Source organism: Vigna umbellata, chromosome 4, assembly GCF_029865625.1.
Source record: "Vigna umbellata cultivar VRB3 chromosome 4, Vumbellata_1.0, whole genome shotgun sequence".
Taxonomy (NCBI): domain Eukaryota; kingdom Viridiplantae; phylum Streptophyta; class Magnoliopsida; order Fabales; family Fabaceae; genus Vigna; species Vigna umbellata.
This window is the reverse complement of record NC_142168.1, coordinates 11,755,933-11,777,185: the sequence shown is the minus strand read 5'-3', so window position 1 is coordinate 11,777,185 and position 21,253 is coordinate 11,755,933. Positions and strand designations below refer to the sequence as shown.

At 36.1% G+C, this 21,253-nt stretch overlaps 3 protein-coding genes across 4 annotated transcripts; 2 read left to right on the top strand and 1 right to left on the bottom strand.

Annotated features, from left to right (window-relative positions):
• The first annotated feature begins 799 nt into the window (after positions 1-799).
• LOC148199233 (pentatricopeptide repeat-containing protein At3g29290-like) lies at positions 800-4,344 on the top strand. Of its 2 annotated transcripts, none has more exons than XM_088112173.1 (2): positions 800-3,178; positions 3,792-4,344. In XM_088112173.1, the coding sequence occupies exons 1-2, from the start codon at positions 998-1,000 to the stop codon at positions 3,954-3,956; spliced, it is 2,346 nt and encodes a 781-aa protein (XP_087968299.1). In that variant the 5' UTR covers positions 800-997; the 3' UTR covers positions 3,957-4,344. The 2 variants fall into 2 exon arrangements, with proteins under 2 accessions (XP_087968299.1, XP_087968298.1); XM_088112172.1 differs by having other exon boundaries at positions 803-3,178; positions 3,789-4,344.
• Positions 4,345-4,833: 489 nt separating this feature from the next.
• On the bottom strand, positions 4,834-8,825 carry GUN1 (s uncoupled 1). The gene is made up of 4 exons (XM_047326680.2): positions 6,666-8,825; positions 5,623-5,839; positions 5,242-5,426; positions 4,834-5,156 (listed from the first exon to the last, which is right to left on the bottom strand). Exons 1-4 carry the CDS (start codon positions 8,621-8,623, stop codon positions 4,889-4,891), a joined length of 2,628 nt encoding a protein of 875 aa, XP_047182636.2. The 5' UTR covers positions 8,624-8,825; the 3' UTR covers positions 4,834-4,888.
• A 2,543-nt stretch (positions 8,826-11,368) lies between these two features.
• On the top strand, positions 11,369-21,012 carry LOC124848862 (SMAD/FHA domain-containing protein). The gene is made up of 11 exons (XM_047326678.2): positions 11,369-11,736; positions 12,693-12,772; positions 13,635-13,690; positions 15,619-15,667; positions 16,947-17,093; positions 17,274-17,369; positions 18,475-18,588; positions 18,754-18,884; positions 19,121-19,368; positions 19,526-20,377; positions 20,461-21,012. The coding sequence occupies exons 1-11, from the start codon at positions 11,406-11,408 to the stop codon at positions 20,508-20,510; spliced, it is 2,154 nt and encodes a 717-aa protein (XP_047182634.2). The 5' UTR covers positions 11,369-11,405; the 3' UTR covers positions 20,511-21,012.
• Positions 21,013-21,253: the final 241 nt, after the last annotated feature.

Sequence of the window (21,253 nt, the reverse complement as noted above, 5' to 3'; positions counted from 1 at the left end):
ATTAAGAATGAGTTGTTTTGGTTCTATATTTGGTGAAAATTGGAATTTAAACTGCGAAGAATTATGCTTTGAATATCACTAATTAATGTCCATTATGTGACAGATTTCGGTTCAATAGTAAAAACACCGTTCATATGCTTAAATGTAAATGAATTTCGTAAGTTATTGCTTGTCAGCAAAATTAAGTATTCGTTTTGTTTCAGTTTTTTCTTTTTCATGAAAAATCACTTTTGCTTTACATAAAAAGACTATTTTATTAATTGTAATAAAAAATAACTTTTACCTTTTATATGTTCTCTAAAATATATTACTCTATTGTTTATATATCCTTAAAATTACTTTTTTAAAGTTCTAAGTTTCTAAATAACATTTAGAGTTATGCAGTTGAAGAAACTTCTAAACATTTTCTTACATAAACAAGAAACTTACAATTTCTTTTTTATGTTTCATTGTTACTTATAATGAAACCACTGTGATTGAAATTTAATTATGAATAACATTTTGAAAATGTCGAGAACATCCTTCTAAACGCATTTTTTTTTTGTAATAGTTAAAATTTATTTAAACTTACAAACTTAAGAGAGAAAATAATTAAATAAAATTCGAGTTTCATATTTTTTTATAACTTTTAATATTTTATCAATTGTGGGTAAAAATGTGGAAGAACATATCTCTTAAAATTTTATTGGTTAGTAATAATAATAATAAAAAAAAATATCTCAGTATTATCTTCATCCAACATCACATTATCAAGGCTAATTGCGTGAGTTCTTGCCGTTCATCTAATCTCTCACACATCAACGGCTCACATGAAAAGGGTTCATCTTAAACCAAGCCTCTATCCAAAGCTTCTTCTTGATTCTGCGAGAGACATAGCTGCTGGTGCTTTTTTCTTTCTCAATTTCTGCAAGTTTCCATTTTTCTTTAGATTCTTAGCGTTTCATGCAGTGGGTCATGCTTTGTTGTTTTATTCTCGGTGGTTCCTCCATAGCAGTATATGGATATGCCCCTTTTGTTGAGTTTCCCGTTTCAGTTTCACACTTGTCTTCTCAAGCTTTCTTATTCTCCCTTTCTCAGTGCTCCTATTCGTACCAAAGCTTATGTGCAAACGCGTGATAGATACCTTGGCATTTTCTTACCCAAATACTCAAATGGGTCAACAGGGTTTCATGAATGCCCTCCAAAGGCTAGGGACTCGGTTCATGCTGTTGTTGACTCTGGTTTGTGGGAGCAAGAAGAAGAACGTGTTGATGATATTGTTTATGAGAGAAGAGAAATAGTTGATGCCAATTCTTTTTTGTCCAAGAAGGAATTGCCGCCTTGGGGAGAAGTAGAGCTGGAAGATGGTGATGATGATACTGAAGGAAGAGGACAATTTGATACAACTATAGTGTCCAAGGATGAATTGTGTCGTTGGGGAGAAGTGGAACTGGAAGAACAAGAAGAAGATGATGATGATGATGTTGATGATGATATTATTGAAGTTAGAGAAGAGTTTGGTACATCTATAGTGTCCAAGGAGGGACTACATCCCGAATTGGATGATAATAATGGTAATGATAAAAGAATAGAAGGTATTAATTCATATTTTGTGTCGAATAAGGAATTGATTCCGTGGGGAGTAGTCAAAGATGATGAAGAGGATGACGGAAATAACAATGGTAATGACAATGCTGAGAGAAGAGCACATTTTGTGGCCAATAAGAAATTGCCTACCACGACAGAAGCAGATGATGGTGATCATGATTTTGACTACAATAATGATGATGCTGTTGAAAGAATAACAAATGGGGATACATATTTTGTGGCCAAGAAGGAATTGCCTCCGTGGGGAGGAGCAGAAGATGATAATGCTGTTAGCAACAATGCCGAAAGAAGAGCAAATGGAGATGTATATATTGGGGCGAAGAAGGAATTGGCTCCCTGGGGAGAAGCAGACGATGGTGGACACCTTTATTCTAGACATGTGGAAACTACTTTATCAGCTTCAGAGGGGACGGGACTAATAATGGAGCAAGGGGCAATTTTTCTTGAGGAGATGGATGAGAATGTGTTGTCTAATAGGATTGTGGTGCTGAGCAGAACTAACAAGATTAGAAGTGCAATGGAGTATTTCAGGTCTATGGAATTATCGGGTCTTTCTCCTAATATCCATGCTTGTAATTCTCTTGTTTCTAGCCTTTTCAGAAATGGGTGGCATGATGATTGCTTGAAAGTGTTCAATTTTACTAGAGCAAAAGGGATAACTACAGGACATACTTATAGCTTGATTCTTATGGCACATGCAAAAGCTCATGGTTGCGATTCAGCTCTTAGATTCTTCAGAGAGCTGGAAAGTGAATGTGATGTGGAGAAGGATTTTGATGCAATTGTTTACAACACCATGATATCTATCTGCAGAAATGTTGACAATTGGTATGCAATAGAGAAGTTGTGGAAGAGTATGAAGGAAAATGGGTGTGCTGGAACCTGTGTGACGTATCGCCTATTGATCAATAGTTTTGTACGATGTGACCAAAGTGACCTTGCTTTTTATGCTTACCGTGAAATGGTTCAAAAGGGGTTTGAACCAGACAACAATATATTAAATGCTATCATCGGTGTATGTGCTAAGGAGGGAAAATGGGGTGCTGCATTAAGTGTCTTTAAGACAATGTTGAAGGGTGAACTTAAGCCAAACTTAGTTGCATGCAATGCATTAATTAACTCACTTGGCAGAGCAGGGGAACTCAAGCAAGCATTTCAGATCTACAACACAATGAAATCATTGGACCTTAAACCAGATGCATATACATTCAATGCTCTACTAAGTTCACTAAACAAGGCTAATAGGCATCACAAAGCTCTTGAGCTTTTTGAGATGATTGAAAGAGATCAAACATCCCAATTCAATATTCATTTATACAATACTGTTTTAGTGTCTTGCTCAAAGCTTAGGTTGTGGGAGAGAGCTATAGAAATTTTGTGGCAAATGGAAGCCTCTGGACTGTCCAATTTGACAATGTCATATAATCTTGTCATCAGGACCTGTGAGCTTGCAAGGAAGTCATCAATTGCGCTGCAGGTTTACAAGCACATGGTTCACCAAAAGTGCAGTCCAAACTTGTTTACTTATTTGTCTGTAGTTAGATGCTGTGTTCGAGGAAATCTCTGGGAAAACTTGGAAGAAATCCTAAATGTGAGTAAAAGGCATTTTAAAATTTCTAAGCAATATTTGTCTGGAATTAGTTTGTTAGAAGAATTATGGATGATATAGTTATATTTCTCAGTTGAAAAACATTTTTGAAAGAGATAGCCCGTTGACCAATGCCAATTTATGAATTGTAAATGATGTCAATTACGGAAAGAGTTATCATTTAGTACAAAGTGCTATTGCAAACATTCTTAAACATCCTTGAGATGATAATAATTTATGATTTTTCTGTTACCTTTTTGAACTGCAAACTATATCAATTATGAAAAAGGCTATCATTTAGTACTAGCTAAGTGTTGTTGGAAGCATTCTCAAAAATCATTTCGAGAAGATAGTAATCTTTCAAAACCTAGCCTTGAGAAAGGCAACGTACGGTTAAATTTAGTACTTCTTACTCTTCGTATGAAAAATAGGAGCCACCTCACAGCTACATGTGCAAATCATTCTGAGTATTATGTATGTGTACATGGATATTTAGGATCCAAATTTTCTTTATTGAGATAACTAATTATAAATTGAATTAGAGTATTAATTAATTAACCTTATTTTCTGGTCTGTCATATATCTGACCTTCTGTTATCTGTTCTTTATGCAGCAGAACATGCCAAATGCCACTCTTTATAACGCTGCCATTCAAGGGTTGTGCTTACGCTGTAATGTTAACTTGGCAAATAAGGTCTACACAAAAATGCTGGAAAGTGGTCTTCAACCTGATGTCAAAACACAAGTACTCATGCTTCGTATGATAAGGAAAAGGAAGTAGCTTGTAATCTATTAAAATGTTACCGTAACTAATACAACAGTTTCGAAATTATGAGCAATAGGAGTAGAAATCACAGAACTGAATCAGGCACCCGATCCAATAATGAATAGTTTTTGTTTGGCTTTTGCAAGAGAATAGCAAACCAAAATTCTACTGTAACTCTGGCTACTGTATAGCTATCACCTTCACTCTTTTCTTTCGTTCTTCCTTTCATGCATAGGGTTGTAAAGATGCTTCTTGTTTGATATGTATGTAAATGATGAAAATGCCCAAGTCTTATACATTTTTCCTTTTATTCAAGAGATCAACCCCTGCACCGAACTGAAACTTTGTACTGTGTAGTTTAAGGTTACCCTTAGAAATTGACAAGTGATTGCTGTGTTTATTATCTTGCTGATGAATGCCGTCTATAATTTCCATTTATCTGCTAGATAGTTTTCATGATCGACCTGAACTCTATATCATTACTGTATAGGTTGGGGGTCTTGATGTGACATACACTTTGCATGGTCTAGCTAGCCTAAGGTGAAATGTTAGAATACTTTATATTCTCCTCTAGCTATTGATTTATTCAATAAGAACATCAAATGATTTATCTCAGTACCTGAATGAATTTATGTAATTTCATATTATTAACATGGATCACAATTCAACAATGGCGGTTTTTATTTCACTATTTTTCATGTAAGAAATTCAATCAAGTAGCAGTTCTAAAATTTACCATGTTTAATTATTACGGTACTTCATCTGTCTCATGTACTTTTATAAGTACTTCCTTGTCTCGGTTCCATTCTTCCAGAATAGAAGTTTTACTTAGATTTGAAGTTACTTTTCATTTCTCTTACTCTCACGGTGCAATACAAATTACAATTCATGATTTCAAAATGAACTTTGCAATTGATAATTTGAATCTTGATTTAAAAACTTGATCATTACAAAGCTCCAAGAGATGGTATGTAAAATGTTTGGTTTCTCTCGACTGGTTGAGAATAAACAATGTAATCATGGAGAAGTAGCACATTCAGGGTGCTGGGTTGTCTCAACCAGGCAGCTACTTCGGTTCCTTCTGATACAAACCTCCCCAAATTACACTCAGCTATCTGAAAGGGTGCACCAATGCCATTCAGGAGTGCCTCAACAGCCTTTCTTAAAGCACCGTTGCCCACTACTTTGCTATGCTTGCCCCATCCAGTTAATATGCTGCAAAAAGATTATGATTACAACTTCAATCCTCACCAATCTAATTAAAGGATAACAATAATCTTAAGAGGGAAAACTTCAAAACCTCAATATAGGAGGTGGCTTCTGTCCTCCAAAAACAGTGGTTCGCAATTCGAGCAACCATGAATGCACCATTGCACAGGCTGCTCCACAAGACGTCAGATGTAGATCTAAGCATTCAGTAGACCAGCCCCCTTTCCACACATTTCGGTTTCTCCCTTCAATCACAACCATTTGAGCCCCAAGTTTCTGATGCAAAACTCAATTTATTATAAAAACAGAAAAAAAAATGGAAAAGTTTGATCAATGTAAACGAAAGGGTGTATCTACTGTAAACTCCTAATATTAATCATTCCACTGATGAGACATCAATACAACACATGTCGTAGAAAATTACAAAGGTAACAGATGCATAAGTAGCAAATTTCTAAGTACTCAATTTTACCTGACCAAAATGCCACAACATATCAGTCAGAGCATTATAAAATGCAGATGCTGTTGAAGAATCCATGTGCTCAAGTTCATCAAAAAGTCTTTGAGCCTGATCCCATATGCCTTGCCCATGACCCATGAGTAGGCCATGAGCTACGCCATAGACCTGGCTATCAAACACACGGAGCCCGTCTAATAGCTTTGAAGCATCTTGAAATGTCTCACAACAACTGCATCCAAGGCATCAAATTACGCAATTAATAATTGGTTGTATTTATTTGAGAATATCAAAATACAAACTATAACAAATAAAGGAAAGCAGAAACAGTAACAGTGTCAAATAGTAAAAGAACATCGAGTACATCATCCATAACAAGGTAATGTCTGAAATCCTTAGGGTTGAAGAAGTAGCACTCAGTATAACTAGGAAGATAAAAATGATAGGACAAAATGTATTAAGAGAAAAACTGAGAGGAAAGTATAGAGAAGTTGTAAACTACAGAAGCTCGTGTAAAACCTAGCAGTGACAGCTGTAAATAACTGACAGAAATCAAGCAATAGTGACAGATGTAAAAATCTAAATAACAGAATACAGCTGACAAAAGGTGTTATTCACTCACAAAGTGAAATAAATCACAGCCAAATACCTGGCTTTCTAGTTATTAATTAGAGAAATAGAACAAAAGGTTTAGTATAGAAAATTTGCCAATACTTTTAAATAATAATTTAAGAAAGGACATAATACAGCAACAAACCCCTCTTATATAGCAAATTAAGCTTTAAAAAAACCCTAAGCCTAAGAGTACATCTAATCATAGACATACATAGTAACTTTAACTTGACTGAAAGAAAAAAGTAGAATATAAAATAACACTGCCACAGAACTAACGGGTGTGAACAATATTGAATTATGAATGCTACATTACTAAGGGGATAAAGAATGGCTTATACCTTTCCATTCTCATTTGTCTATTCTATTCTAGGGTAACATGTAAGTGAATACATAGAATAAAATGGGTGAAAGACAAACAGAAATATCAGATAGTTATCTGCTACCTGCAGGCATTCAAGATGGCTGAAAATGTGACAACATTAGGTTTGATTTCCATTTCATGCATTTGTCGAAAGATCTGCACTATGTACAAATTGTCTTGTGTGCTCCTCTTATCCTTCTTCGTAAGACCTGCTTTTTCTGCAGCAAGTTGCTCCAACATCTTCATGATTTCATCATTGTTCCCATTGTCAGTCTTCTGTTCTAGAAAGGTACTCACAGTAGAAGATGAGTGTTTAATTTGAAGGTCATTGGACTGAAAAGAAGTATCAACCCCACATTCCAGAGCTGGTGTCAGTCCTACTCTGAAGGCATCAATAATGGAGTTGTAAGTCACAACATTTGGCCTACTTCCTTTCTCTATCATCACATCAAGCAGCCTCAAAGAAGATTTGATCAAACCATTTTTGCATAAAGCATCAATGAGAGCACTGTAAAATACAACATCTGTCTCCATGCCTTCTTGCTTGAACTCTCTATAAACATCCATTGCCTCAGCATACATTCTACCTTTAGTGTATATTTTAATTAATGTCGAGTAAGTTAGACCATTAGGATAAATGCGTCTTGCTTTCATCTCATCAAATAGTTTTCTGACCTCAACGTACCTGTTGTATCTGCCATGTCCCTCTATCAATGCATTATAAGTTACTACATCATTTTTTATTCCACAACACTCCATCTCTTTAAATTTACACACTGCCTCCTCAAACCAACCAAGATTTGCATATAGTCCAACCAGTGCATTGTAAGACACCCTATCCAACCGAATCAACAGGTGCTTCATTTCATCATACACATTTAGGGCATCTTCAAAGCGCTCAGCCTTAGAATAGCCAGCCATCAGAGTACTATAAGTCACGACATTGGGCCAAATGTTCTTAGCAGGCATCTCAACATCAATAGCATGCCTGACAAGATCCATCCGTCCACCTTTACACAGTGCATCCACATAAGTATTATAAGTATACACATCACGCCCAATCCCTTTCCTTTCCATTTCACCCAACAAATCCTTACATAATTGCCACCTACCCTTGGGGACACAAGTTTTGAGAAGTGAGTTGTAAGTAAGCCGATCTGGCAAACAACCTGCATCTATCATCTCCTCCAAAAACTTAACAACTATTTCAAAGGCAATTTCCCCTTTGGCCCCTGCATCTATAATAGCATTGTATGTGACCAAATTGGGCTCCAAACCAAAGTATCCCATGCTCCTAAACAAACTCACAGCCTCCTGAAAGCGATCATTCCTGCCAAGAGCACTAATCATGGCAGAAAAAGAATAAACAGTGTTTCCGTACCCTCTACTCCTAGACTCTTCAAATAGATTCAGAGCAAGCTCAATCTTCTTTAACCTACCAAGAGTCCTAATCATGTTGCTGGTCAACTTCCCCATGAAAGTACTATCAGTTGCCCTACTCATGGCAAAATCATAGGTCCTAGTAGCTAGCAAAAGGTCACCAGTATTGGCAAACTCCTTAAGCAAATAAACATAATCCTCCGCAACATATAGCCTATAATTAAGCAACACACTATCTATGGCAGCAACATCATTACCAGCATTGGTGAGGCTATGCAGGACCTCCTCAGCCCCCTTGGAGTGCTGCTGGTTGTTGGGGACGGCCCTGGGGCCGCCGGAGTTCATCTTCCCTGGGTTCCTATTGGACCGCCGACCAGAAAACTCGGGCGCAAGCTGGGTTTTCTGGCCACCGAGCCACGGACTCAGGGAAGATGAAAATGCAGCTGAGGCAGTGGCAGCTGCAGAGGGAACACCTGCACCTGCACTTGATGGAGGTGAATAATACCTGGTCGAAGAAGAAGAAGAAGAAGCCCACCGGTTGCGGTTGTTGTTGCGGCGGTGCTGGCTCCTGTTCTGGTTATGGTGGTGGCGTTGGTTGTTGTTGGAGGGTCTCGGAGGAACGGAGGAAAAGTGGGATGGGGTAGTTGGGGTTGATGCCATTGCACTGTTGAAGCAAAAGGGTATTCCAGATAAGGAAAAAGATGGGAACTTTGGGGCTCTAATTGAGTGATAGCTTATAAAGCTTGGTGGGTAAGAGAAGACAGTGATGATTCAACTCAGAGCTTTCCATTCAATTTTTTTTCTCTGCAGACAGACATTATCCTATGTTCATCCCTTACCCTTTTGCGTTTAACCACTTAACCTGCTGCTCTTTCAGCTACTCTTGTTATTATTATTATAATGATATAATTAAATAATTAAAAAGAGGATTTTGTATCTTTTTTAGCCTCAAGCCACTTTACCTTTTTTTAAAAAAAATTTTTGATGACTAATTACATTTTTAGAGTGTTTAACACCTACTTTGGAACTATTAATGGCTTGTGTTTTTTATAATGTAAGAAAGCATTTGAAAATTTAATTTTAGAATAAAGTATTATTTTTCAATTAATTTATGAATCTTTTGTTTAAGTCCATCTTCTTCTTATTCCATATATAGTATCCATTATCTACTTTAGAAAAAAAAAATATTCGTATTAATAATTTTTTGTACAGAAATATTTTATATTGGTTGTATAAAATAATTTTATATATTACATAAATAATTATTTTTTAATTTTTAGACCTATTTTATTTTTTATTAATTATGTTACGTAAATTGTCCTATTTTAGTTTTCACTAGTTTGTTTAAATTAATTTAACAAAGTGAATGTCAAACAATCATAAGTTTATGATTAGAAGGATTTGGTTTGAGATTAACTTTAATTGGTTCTCATTAACTGGTAAAAAAATTGCTCAAATCCTAATTATTGAGTTTACAAGTTAGATTAAAAATAGAAGTTTTATAAAAGAAATCATAATTTTAAAAAAATTAAATACTATTTTGTTTTAAATATTTTTAGCAATATAATTTAAATTATTAAATTTAATTTTCTTATTTAGATAGACTCGTTCACCTTCAAATACAAAAATTTATTTTGTTATTAAAATTTTATTTAAAAACAAAAAAAAAGGTAAAATTGAGATTGAGAAAAAAAAAAAGATAATAATACTTTGACAACATTTAAACATCATTTATGTTTTCACAATCAATAATAATAAGGGTTAAATATATTTTTGGTCCCTTAACTTTCAATGAAAATTGAAATTAGTACCTCTTCAAAACTTTGGTCTAATTTACTCCCCAAACTTTATAAATGTGTGAATTTAGTCTTTTTAACTAAATTTTGTTAGATTTATTTGATGTTGCAAGTGTGTTTGATGGTTGCATTTGAGTTGTTTACATTGTTTGACACATTTTTGCTTCAATGTTAACTTGATAAATGTGTTTGAAACATCAAATAAAGTTAACAAAATTTAGTTAAAAGGACTAAATTTATACATTTCTAAAGTTTGAGGACTAAATTGATCCACAGTTTCAAAGAGGAACTAATTCCAATTTTCAATGAAAGTTAAGTGATCAAAAACATATTTAATCCTAATAATAATCATAAACACCAACATAGACCAATCACATAATGACACGTATATGATATTAAAAGGGTTAAATATGTTTTTCATCCCATAAGTATTACCGATTTTTGGTTTTAGTCCCTACTCAAAAACATTGATGACATTTAGTCCTCGTAGTATTAAAACATGTAAAAGTAGTCCTAAAAAATGGACGGCGTCAACTTTTGGTTGATCTGGCAAACGACAATGCCACGACCTCTGTTAGCTTCACTGTTCTCTATTTGACAGATCAAGTCACCAACACATGACGTCGTTCGAACCCGATTGGAGGTGCTGCCGGAGATACGGGTCGCCACCGCATGGACGTTGCCGCCTCAGCCACCACTCGAACAGCCACCACCCTGTTGTCCATGATGTTGCCGGTACTTGCGCCGAAATAGCCACCGCCCTTCACGGCGGACCACCACCACTTTGCCCCTTCTCCTTCGCGTGAGAGGAAGACGCATTCACCCTCTGCAGCGCATCCAAGCCATTCACGCCGCACCCAGTCGCCGCCTCTCGGACCATGAGTCAAGGTCGCACCGGTGATGCGGCTTGCTACCAGAGCCGTCGCCGACGAAACCCATCATCAACAGGACCCGTCTGCGTGTGAGAGAGGAGAATCGTTGCTTCTCTGTGACGAGTCTCCACCACCACGAATGAAACCAGCCACCGTCGATAAAGCTGGTTGTCGCTTTTCTCACCGGAATCGCTTCCTCACCGGCGCCACGAGCGCTGCTCTCCTCCCTCTCAATGCAAGGATTTTTTTCTCAAACACCAAACGTCCCCAGCAACACTCACTGCTAGTTCAAAGACGAAAGCACATTCTTTGTTTTTTTTTTAGCATGCCCTTTATTGGTTAATTCTTCTATCTCATTGTTCACTGGGATTGGAAACGTTGGAGTGTTTTTATGGTTTTCGTTCTATATCTATTGCTTAGAGGGTTAACCCCTTTGTTGGTGGCTTGAGGTGAACAGAGGCAAAGATTGGGTTAAATGCCATCAATGTTTTAAGTAAAGACTAAAACCAAAAATCAATGATACTTAAGGAACAAAAAACATATTTAACCTGATGTTAAAATGATATCAAATATCATTATCCGAGAAAAAACTAGTTAGAATAATTATTCCTTTTCAATTTCCTTTAAAATATTAAAAAATCTATTTAAAATATTTCTTATTATCTTTTTAATTATTTATTTTTGAATATTCATCGCCTTCATCTTCTACTTCTCTGCTGCTGCATTTTCATCATCTTAACTTCAACACCTCTCTCCGGGTTGCGAAGAACCGCAATGACGAACTCCATGGCCCCCCCTCCCCCCATAAACCCTAATTTACCAGATACCGCCCCTTCAATGCCTCCTCCTCCCGACTCAACAGAACCCCAACCTCCGCCGCCGCCGCCTCGCGATTCGCTCAAGCCTCCCTCTCAGGGTGCTGCGGTTCCTTACAAGATTCCCCCGTGGAGCGCTGCCCCTTGTCACCAGTTCTACCTGGAGGTTCTCAAGGACGGTTCCATCATCGACAAATTCGACGTGTGCGAGAAAGGAGCTTACATGTTCGGCCGATTGGATCTCTGCGACTTCGTGCTCGAGCACCCCACTATTTCTAGGTTTCATGCTGGTACGCACACTTTCGTATATTTCTCTCTTCTGAATTGCGTGACACTAACTATCTCAGACCCGATACGGCTGATTTTGTTTGGTTGAATGAAGTTTCATACTGCAAAATTGCTTTACTTATGATAAACTATGTTGTGGATGTTCTCTGTTATTGTGATTCTACTCATATGACGTGTTGAGGTTTAGCTGCAGGACGTCTCCGTAGACATTGGGGTGGTTTTTGACCTATGTTGTTACTTTGATGAAGGATATATTAATTTGAATTACTCTGGTGTCAGACATTTATCACCATTCCACTCCCCACCCCCAACCCCCACAAAGTTGGGGCATGTACATCATGTGCTTCCAACCTTCCTACGAATATGATCATTATTTTCATGGACAAAGTGGAAGTCTATTTCTATATGCTTAGTACGTAGTTGAATTGTTTAGTTCAAGAAGATTAGAGTTGATTATTTCCTACCACACGTCATGATATAAACCCATCTCAGCGTGCACTATCATAATAGCCAATATGACTGAATTACCTGCATCCATTTTGAAAACATCTAAAAGTCACATTGAAGTTATGGACAACTTTGTGAATTTCATAATCAATATTTGTCAATCAATCAGACTATGACATTCTTGCTCAAATTACAGGGTTTTAGATATTAAAGGAGGCAACTGAAAGAATAGAGATTTTGAGTAATATTCTTGGGTATTGTAACATTGTACAAAACGCTAAGTACTAGCACTTATTCATATCAATTCAATATCACAATCCTAATTAAATAGGGTGACAAATCACGAGATAAGAGGACTTATGAAAAGGAAGGAAACAGGGAAACTATTCTAAGGAGATATTGTCTAAGATACCGTAAATTGTTTTTTAAAATCAAATAGTTTTCAAATATTTTAGCAATTTATAATGCTCGTCCTTGACTCTTACCAAGGTTTTCATCTATCTTTTGTTAGTTATTCAGTTTAAGAGAAGTGGTGATGCATATCTCTATGACCTTGGGAGTACTCATGGAACTTTTTTGAACAAAAATCAGGTATCATATCGCATTTCTTCTCCCTCTTAAATTTTGGTGATACTTTCTGAGATATCAAATATTTGTTGTGGTCCCTTTTCCTGACTTATTTCATGTTTGGAATATATACTGTGGAAGAGATGCTGGAATTGTCAATTTTGCTATATAAGCTCTTATTCTTAAATATTTTTTTATTTAAATTCCCCTTTTCTACTATTTAATGCTTTCATGTTAACATGTATCTCTGTCATCACTACTAAGTAGACTGTAGGAGAGTCAGCTAAGCTTATTTGCTGATATGGTTCAGTCAGAGCTATTCTTGCCAAAACCTTATCCAAAAGTGATTAACTTAACCCATGTTTTAAAAAGCCTTTAATTACTTCATTTGTTACTTGGGCTGCATCTAAAATGTTCCCCCCTCCACAGAAATGATCTTGGCAACGGTCTCGTGTAGTACTAGCTAGTGAGAAGGTTATTAAGTTTGTAATCCTTTGTAATGCAAAAACAATCTATTTATCCAGGGAATAACAACGCTACATTGCAGTGAAACTCATTAGCAATTTCCAAAGATTATCATTTTGATATTACGCTGATCCAAATGATGTATATACATAAAATATTTTGTATGCCCCACATTATATTTGCAACCCTATAATTGATGAAATTCACAATAATCAGTTGAATGTTCACCTTAGTTGTGATTTAATTTATCATTTTCACCCTAGTTCATGCATAATATTTGGGTCGGGCTGTTCAAAAGATTATCATTTACTATTGTATTTTATTGAAATATTTGGGCCCAGCTGTTAGGAAAAATGTCTGCAGATTTTGAAACTTTATAGCATCACGGTCATAAATCCTTTTACTTTTCCTGTTTTTTTAGGTGGAAAAGAACACATATGTTGACTTGCATGTTGGTGATGTCATTCGATTTGGCAGGTAGTTATTTCTTTGGTTTGTTTTCTATTATGCTTATAAACAAGTCTTTTCCTCTAGCCCATACTGTTCTAGTTCTCACTCAAGCTATTATTACTTCCTTTTTATTATTTCAGACAAGAAATAAGTTTATTTGTTTAATCTATATCATTTACTAGGTATCTGTTACTGTTACAATCCATGCAGCAGTTATTAAGCCATTCAGAGTAGTTAGTTGCAGATTTTTTGAAAAACTCTAGCTTCTTAAAGGGATATGTGATTAGTCCAGTTGAATTGTTTGACATGTAACAAGTCCGTTTGAATTAGTATATGATATTTTACCTTCAAGATCTTTTTAAAGGTCTTGAAAAATTCAGATTTGTGTAGAGGTTAAGGACGTCATTATGCATTGTTATTATTGATCACTTTTTTGGTGTTTTCTTATGGTTTTTCATTTTTAGTAGTCTTTTGGTGGAGGACATGCTATCCTTCTGTCTCTTTACTTCTTTCCGAATGCAATCTTCTTCTATTTGTCGTACCTTGCCTCTGTAAATTCTGTTACAGGTTCGTTAGGCTCATTATTCTTTAACATTTGGCATTCGGTATAAAACAAATTTTTCATGTGTATGGATTATGAATCCTAGGAATGACTAAAACATGTTTGTTGTCATAACATTCTTGGGGATATTTAGATAAATTTTTTAATTAAAAATTAATGTGATATTTTTAATTAATTAAAGTTTAGGTTTTTTCTTTACTTATTAGCGTATGTGTAGGGTTGGTCAAATTGCTCCTTGAATAACTTATGGAATGCAAATTTAATCAATTCAACAGTACTTATTAACTAGACCACATATACACAATTTCATACACTTTAAAAATTATTTAAAAGTTTATCATCAGTTAATTTTAATGGATAATATGATATTTAAAAATATGTAAATATTCATTGTTAGAGAACTTATGTATATAAATTTAAATTATGTGAAATTTGATAGACGTGATCACTAAGATAGTATAACTAGCTTCAATAGTTGGATTGATTGAATTTGCATTCTACAAAAAGTTATCATAAATTTAATTTGACTAAGTTTTACACCTTGAGTAAACGGATCAAAGTAGTGGTCATCCCACTACTGCTATAGAATTTTTGGTGAGTTGGCCGCTCTGCTATTAATTAGTATGGTGTACATATGAAGATGATAGGTGTTGGAAGTCCCACATCGACTAGAGATAAGGCCAATTTATAATATATAAGTGAGGTGCAAACCTCACCTTACAAGCCGGTTTTGTGGGGTTGAGTTAGGCTTAAAACCCACTACTAACATGGTATCAGAGCCATGGTTAGTGCCTATCCTAGCGAGTTCTAAGTGGGCATTCTATTCTTCTATTCCACCCGCTATCGGGCCGTTATCGGACCACCCAATTTCTACTATCACGCACGAGATGTCTATACCTCGGCGTGAAGGGGGTGTGTTGGAAGTCCCACATCGACTAGAGATAAGGCCACATTATAATATATAAGTGAGGTGCAAACCTCACCCTACAAGCCGGTTTTGTGGGGTTGAGTTAGGCTTAAAAACTCACTTTCTAATATGGTATCAGAGCCATGGTTAGTGCCTATCCTAGCGAGTTCTAAGTGGGCATTCTATTATTCTATTCCACCCGCAATCGGGCCGCTATTGGACCACCCAATTTCTACTATCACGCACGAGATGTCTATACCTCGGCGTGAAGGGGGTGTGTTGGAAGTCCCACATCGACTAGAGATAAGGCCAATTTATAATATATAAGTGAGGTGCAAACCTCACCTTACAAGCCGGTTTTGTGGGGTTGAGTTAGGCTTAAAACCCACTACTAATAATAGGATTGGATGAATTTTCATCTACAAGAATTTTTATTTTCCTACTTTATGTTTGTATATAGACATTCATCTTCTATTACATTCACAGGTCATCTCGCATGTTCATTTTTCAAGGACCACCTGACTTGATGCCTCCTGTAAGATCCTGAATTCTTTATTTTATTGTTACATTTATAACCATTTGTTGTTTTCTGTTGGACAATGTGTTCCACTACCTCTCTTCAAAGGGAAAAAAGGAAGTGTCCCAGCTTCCAGTATTTTATGTGCTTAGGCTTAATTGATTTTACAGAAATTTTCTTTCTTGTGTTTCCCTTTTGCAAATAATTGTCATATTTATATTTGGGTTGATAAATGCATTCTCTAAGTGCGCTATTTGTACTGTTTTTATATTTAGTAAATTCTGTCCTTATTAAGTTGATAAATGTTGTTTTCAGTTATCACTTGAGTAATTATGGAACTGGAATACATTGTGGGCCAACTATCCCAAAGTCAAGTTGTTAGTTAAAGACACATGACTAGTTTTATTTATACATCTAACACACCCCTTCATGCAAGAGCATGGTTCATGCACTATTCACTTGCCTTCAGTTGAAATTCAACTTTTCATTAGACGAGGGTTGTGAGAAACAAACTCTAGAATATAGAACACAGAATTTTGCAGCAAAAGTTCTAAAGATATTACAAAGAATGACCAGAGATATTTTTAATAGCTTAAAACTTCATGGGATGCTTCTATGTGTCTTCAAAGACTTCTCCTTTTGTATTTATAGGCTCCCTTGAAAGTATAGCCATTGGAGATATATTGTGAGTTTCCAATGCCTGGTCTAATATCTAATTAGAGAGAAAGATATTATGATGCATTAAATGACATATAATGCATTTCACCAATTTGATCTCTTGATTAGATAAATCAATTAGTTTATCTTACTGAAATTGGTAGTGAGACCTGCTTGGATGACTAATATGACTTGTTACAGCGTCTTTCCTGGACACCTTGTGCTCTATGTTCAAGGTGGATGTTTTGATGGTTGGCTTTGACCAAGAGATTGCCTTTGCATTAAGTGCAGATGCCATCGTACCTTCTCAAAACAACAGAGTATACTTGAATAATATTAGTTAAAAAAGATGAAACATTGACTATATCATAAAGGCTATTGGACTATGCCGTGCAAGGTCCTTGTTTGGACTGAAGTCAATATACCTACTGATTAAAAGTCATCTAATTAGACAAACCATTCATTTGGTGTCTTAAACATGTTTTATTTTTTAACTTAAAAAATTTAAGGGGCTATAACCATCTTTGGTCGAACATTTCTTCTCTTCACCCTTTACTTTTTTTTTTGACAAAATTATAATTTTTTATCTGATTATTACTGCAGCTCACGCTTTTATTTTTCATGTTGGCTTATTTTGTAGGAAACTAATGCAAAACTTATGAAAGAAGTGAAGATGCGGGAAGCAATGCTAGATAGGGAAGCTTCAGTGCGAAGAGCAAGACAGGAAGCATCCCTTGCTGAGGGTATATCTTGGGGCATGGGTGAGGATGCTATTGAAGAAGAAGAGGTTTGTAGGAGCCTGTAATTATATGATTATATATTCTTTTTTGTTTGTTTGAACTATATAATTAATTATGAACATTTTACATGTTCTGACCTCAGAATCTACCTTTTTCTGTTAAAATTCGAGTGAGCTATTTAGTATTTATGTCTTCTGATTCATTAGTTTGATGGATTCAAATTTCAGGACGATGCTGAAGAAGTAACGTGGCAGTCATACAAAGGACAACTTACAGAGAAACAGGAAAAAACCCGTGAGAAAATAATCAAAAGGATGGAAAAGGCGAGTCTTTCCTTTTAGTTTGGTTTCACATGCTTTCTTTTATTTAGAATTATAATCCATACTTTATCACTTTGAAAATTTCATTCAGCTGAATATAACACTAATTTTTTATAACAGTCAATAGTCAACCCTATCATCATATCTAATCCTCCAATTGAATGCTAACCATATGATTTAAAATATAAATGCCCTGTAAAGATCCCAGTGGTGAGAGAGTTAGTTAGGTTTTTTATTTGCAAGAAAAGTTCACCAGTTGGTCAATCTACTTTTTTGGCATTGCATACTTCATGCACAGATGCCAAGCTCAAGCTTTCATTTAGCATGAAAGTGATTATGAATAGTTTCCCAGTTTTAGAATTATAATCCATACTTTATCACTTTGAAAATTTCATTCAACTGAATATAACACTAATTTTTTATAACAGTCAATAGTCAACACTATCATCATATCTAATCCTCCAATTGAATGCTAACCATATGATTTAAAATATAAATGCCCTGTAAAGATCCCAGTGGTGAGAGAGTTAGTTAGGTTTTTTATTTGCAAGAAAAGTTCACCAGTCGGTCAATCTACTTTTTTGGCATTGCATACTTCATGCACAGATGCCAAGCTCAAGCTTTCATTTAGCATGAAAGTGATTATGAATAGTTTCCCAGTGTTGCCATGAACTTCTGCAACCAATTTCATGAGTACAGAAGAAGAAAGTGAGGCAAGCAATCGATCCTGCAACTCCCAAGTATGCAGGATTCTCGATTCCTGCCTTGTGATCAGATTTAGAGAGAAACCACCAAAAAGATCCGGTTGCTGGATTTGAATCCATAGCCCTGATTGAGGCTCTAGAAGCTCATAATACCATCTAGAGTTTCAAAGAGAGGTTTTCTAATTCTGAAAATATGATAGAACTGAATCAAGTCAATGTCTAGGGATTCCAATATTTTTTATATGCATACTATTAGACTAGTCTAGGCAGCTAACTATACTAACGGGTCTAACTAAGCTGCAACTATTACAATATAATGTAACCAAAAGACAATGATGCACACAGTCGCATACTTTAACACCTATTAACCATGATAGTCATTTGTGTTCTCTTCCTTTGTTCAGATTGCTAATATGAAGAAAGAAATAAATTCTATACGAGTTAAAGACATTTCTCAGGGTGGATTAACTCAAGGTCAACAGGTTCAAATTGCTAGGAATGAACAGAGAATAACGCAGGTATCAGAGAAGAATAAATTTGACTAGAACCTTATATATTGTTCTTAATATTCTGTGATTGTCAGCGGTTTTAGAATTATAAATTTTTTTCCCATCATGCTATCTTTTTAATTGGGTAAATATTTGTCACGTGAGCTTATTAGCTGAAATTTTTTAATGGAATAGATATTGGAAGAACTCGAGAACTTGGAAGAGACATTGAATGATAGTATTAGAGAGAGCCTTGGTGCACGTACAGGAAAAATGTCTCATGGCAAGAAGAAAGGCGCAATTGAAGAAGAAGAAGAATATGTTAGGTATAAATATCATTGATGGAAGTCATTTTTGTGAAAGTAAAATTTTTGGAGATGAGTTTCATTCCTGAATATTAACTGCTACTAAATGCTTTAATTGCTTGTATATATATTTGGAATCTTTTGTTTTTTTGGAGTGAAGCAAGTGCAATATGTTTAGTGTGCTTGCTTGACTTTGTCATGCTGCTGGTGATGTACCAAAACTAAAGTGCACGTTGGTATTTACTTGTATTGTTCAGTGATGATGATGAATTTTATGACCGTACCAAGAAAAAGCCTTCACATCAGAAACTTGGTGACAACCAATCTGTTGAGACTGCAGATACTCTTCTTGATAAGAGAGATGCCATCACCAATGAAATGAATGAAAAGAGAGAGTTGCTTATGATTGAAAAGAACAATATGTTGTCAAAGTCAAAGAGTGCTACTCAAGATGAAGTTGATGACTCACTTGATGCGTACATGTCAGGGCTGTCATCTCAACTTGGTGAGTTCCTTTAACTAATTATACTAACCTTTCAATGTCTTCGGTACCTAGTTTCATTTTTCCTCACTTTATGTATCATTATGTGCAACGTCATGTCTTAAATTGCACCTAGAGAGAATTGGCTGTGTTTACCCATTCTGATCTTCTTTTCTGTCAGTGCATGATAAAAGTGTGCAACTTGAAAAGGAATTGTCAACTCTTCAGTCTGAGCTTGATAGAGTATGCTACCTGTTGAAGATTGCTGACCCAACAGGAGAAGCTTCCAAGAAGCGGGAGTTGATGGCTCAAGAACCCAAACCAAAAAAATCTGAAAATATCTCTATCGTCAAGAAGAAGCCACCTGTAGAAGCACAGACAAGCACTGAGCCTTGTGCAAAGGCAGATAACAGGAAAGTTAAGAAACCACCTGTGGAAACCCAGATTAGCGAGACCTCTGTCAAATCAGATGACTGTATAGAAGGAGAAAAAGCTATAGCTGCAACATCGGGTTTAGACAAGTCAGAACCTGGCCGTGACAAGTTGGAGGCTGAGAATGTTGTATTTGCTGTACCAAAGCCCCAATGGCTTGGAGCTGTAGAGGATAGAGTTGCAGATGATACCCAACAGTCGATGCCCTCACTGAACGTGGGTGACACTGACGAGTCCAATCAGTTTGTGGACTACAAGGACAGGGGCAAAATTTTGGGCAGTGGTGATAGTTCAAAGGCTTCAGCGGAATTTAAAATTGAGTCTGCTGCTGGTCTAATTTTAAGGAAACGGAAGCAAGTTGAGACAACCGCGGCAAATAGTAATGACACCTCTCAACAACTGACATCTTCCACGTCAGGGGAAAAAATGGCTGAGGATGCTGTGGCACTACTATTGAAGCACAATAGGGGGCTGTATACTGATGAGGAGGAGGAAAGAAGTGAAGCCCAAGAAAGGAGGGGCCCTAAACGAGTGCTTGGGCCTGAGAAACCGTCCTTCTTGAATAATGAGATGGATTATGACTCGTGGATTCCACCTGAAGGTAAAAACATTTTGGTTCAGATCTGACCATGTGCTTGAATTGCCATTTTATTGGACGATCATACATTGCTTTGCTTTGTGCAGGACAATCAGGTGATGGACGTACTTCCTTGAATGATAGGTTTGGCTACTAAGGTCGGTTGATGTGAACATTTACCTATGTATATTGGCGAGGGAGCAGGCATACTTACTCAAAAGCGGGGTTTTGGTTAAATATGACTTTCAGTGACTTCAAATCCCTTTTAAAGAAGTGAAAGGATGATGAAGTTTGTTGGTGAAAAGACTGATGTAGCAGACACATGGTGGCTTGAAAAGCTTTTTAAATGTAGTGACAGACAGATGAACTTCACTGATACCGTTGTCAAATGCTTGCCGCATGATCTTAGTAGAGGTTTGAATGAGGCAGGCTACGCCATTCCTGTTCTGATTACAAATAACAAAGCAGTTTAGACCCAAAATTCATGCTACTGTCCTTTGGAATGTAATGCCTGCTTTGATGCCATTATAAAATGTCGGTGCTTTTCAGAGGAGGGCTTTGTTATAACTTTTTAGCTGTGATAAGTGTCTACCGATATTACTCAGATCAAAGGCTGCCTGCACTCATAAATTTCAACAAAATTCTTAGTTTTCTTTTTATAGTTCTCGTTAAACATGGTTAAATACTAAGAACAATACAGAGAAATACATGGTTAAGTACGGCTGATAATGTTAGCTGTATTGATACAACTAAATACCCGTGAAGTTGACAATAAAATTATCTGCGTAGCTATTGGACATTATACGGGACAAAATAGTTAAAGATGACTATTGAACCTCAAATGAGGGGGGGAAAAATACTTTGATATGGAAGAGATATTTGTTAGAATTATAGTAACTA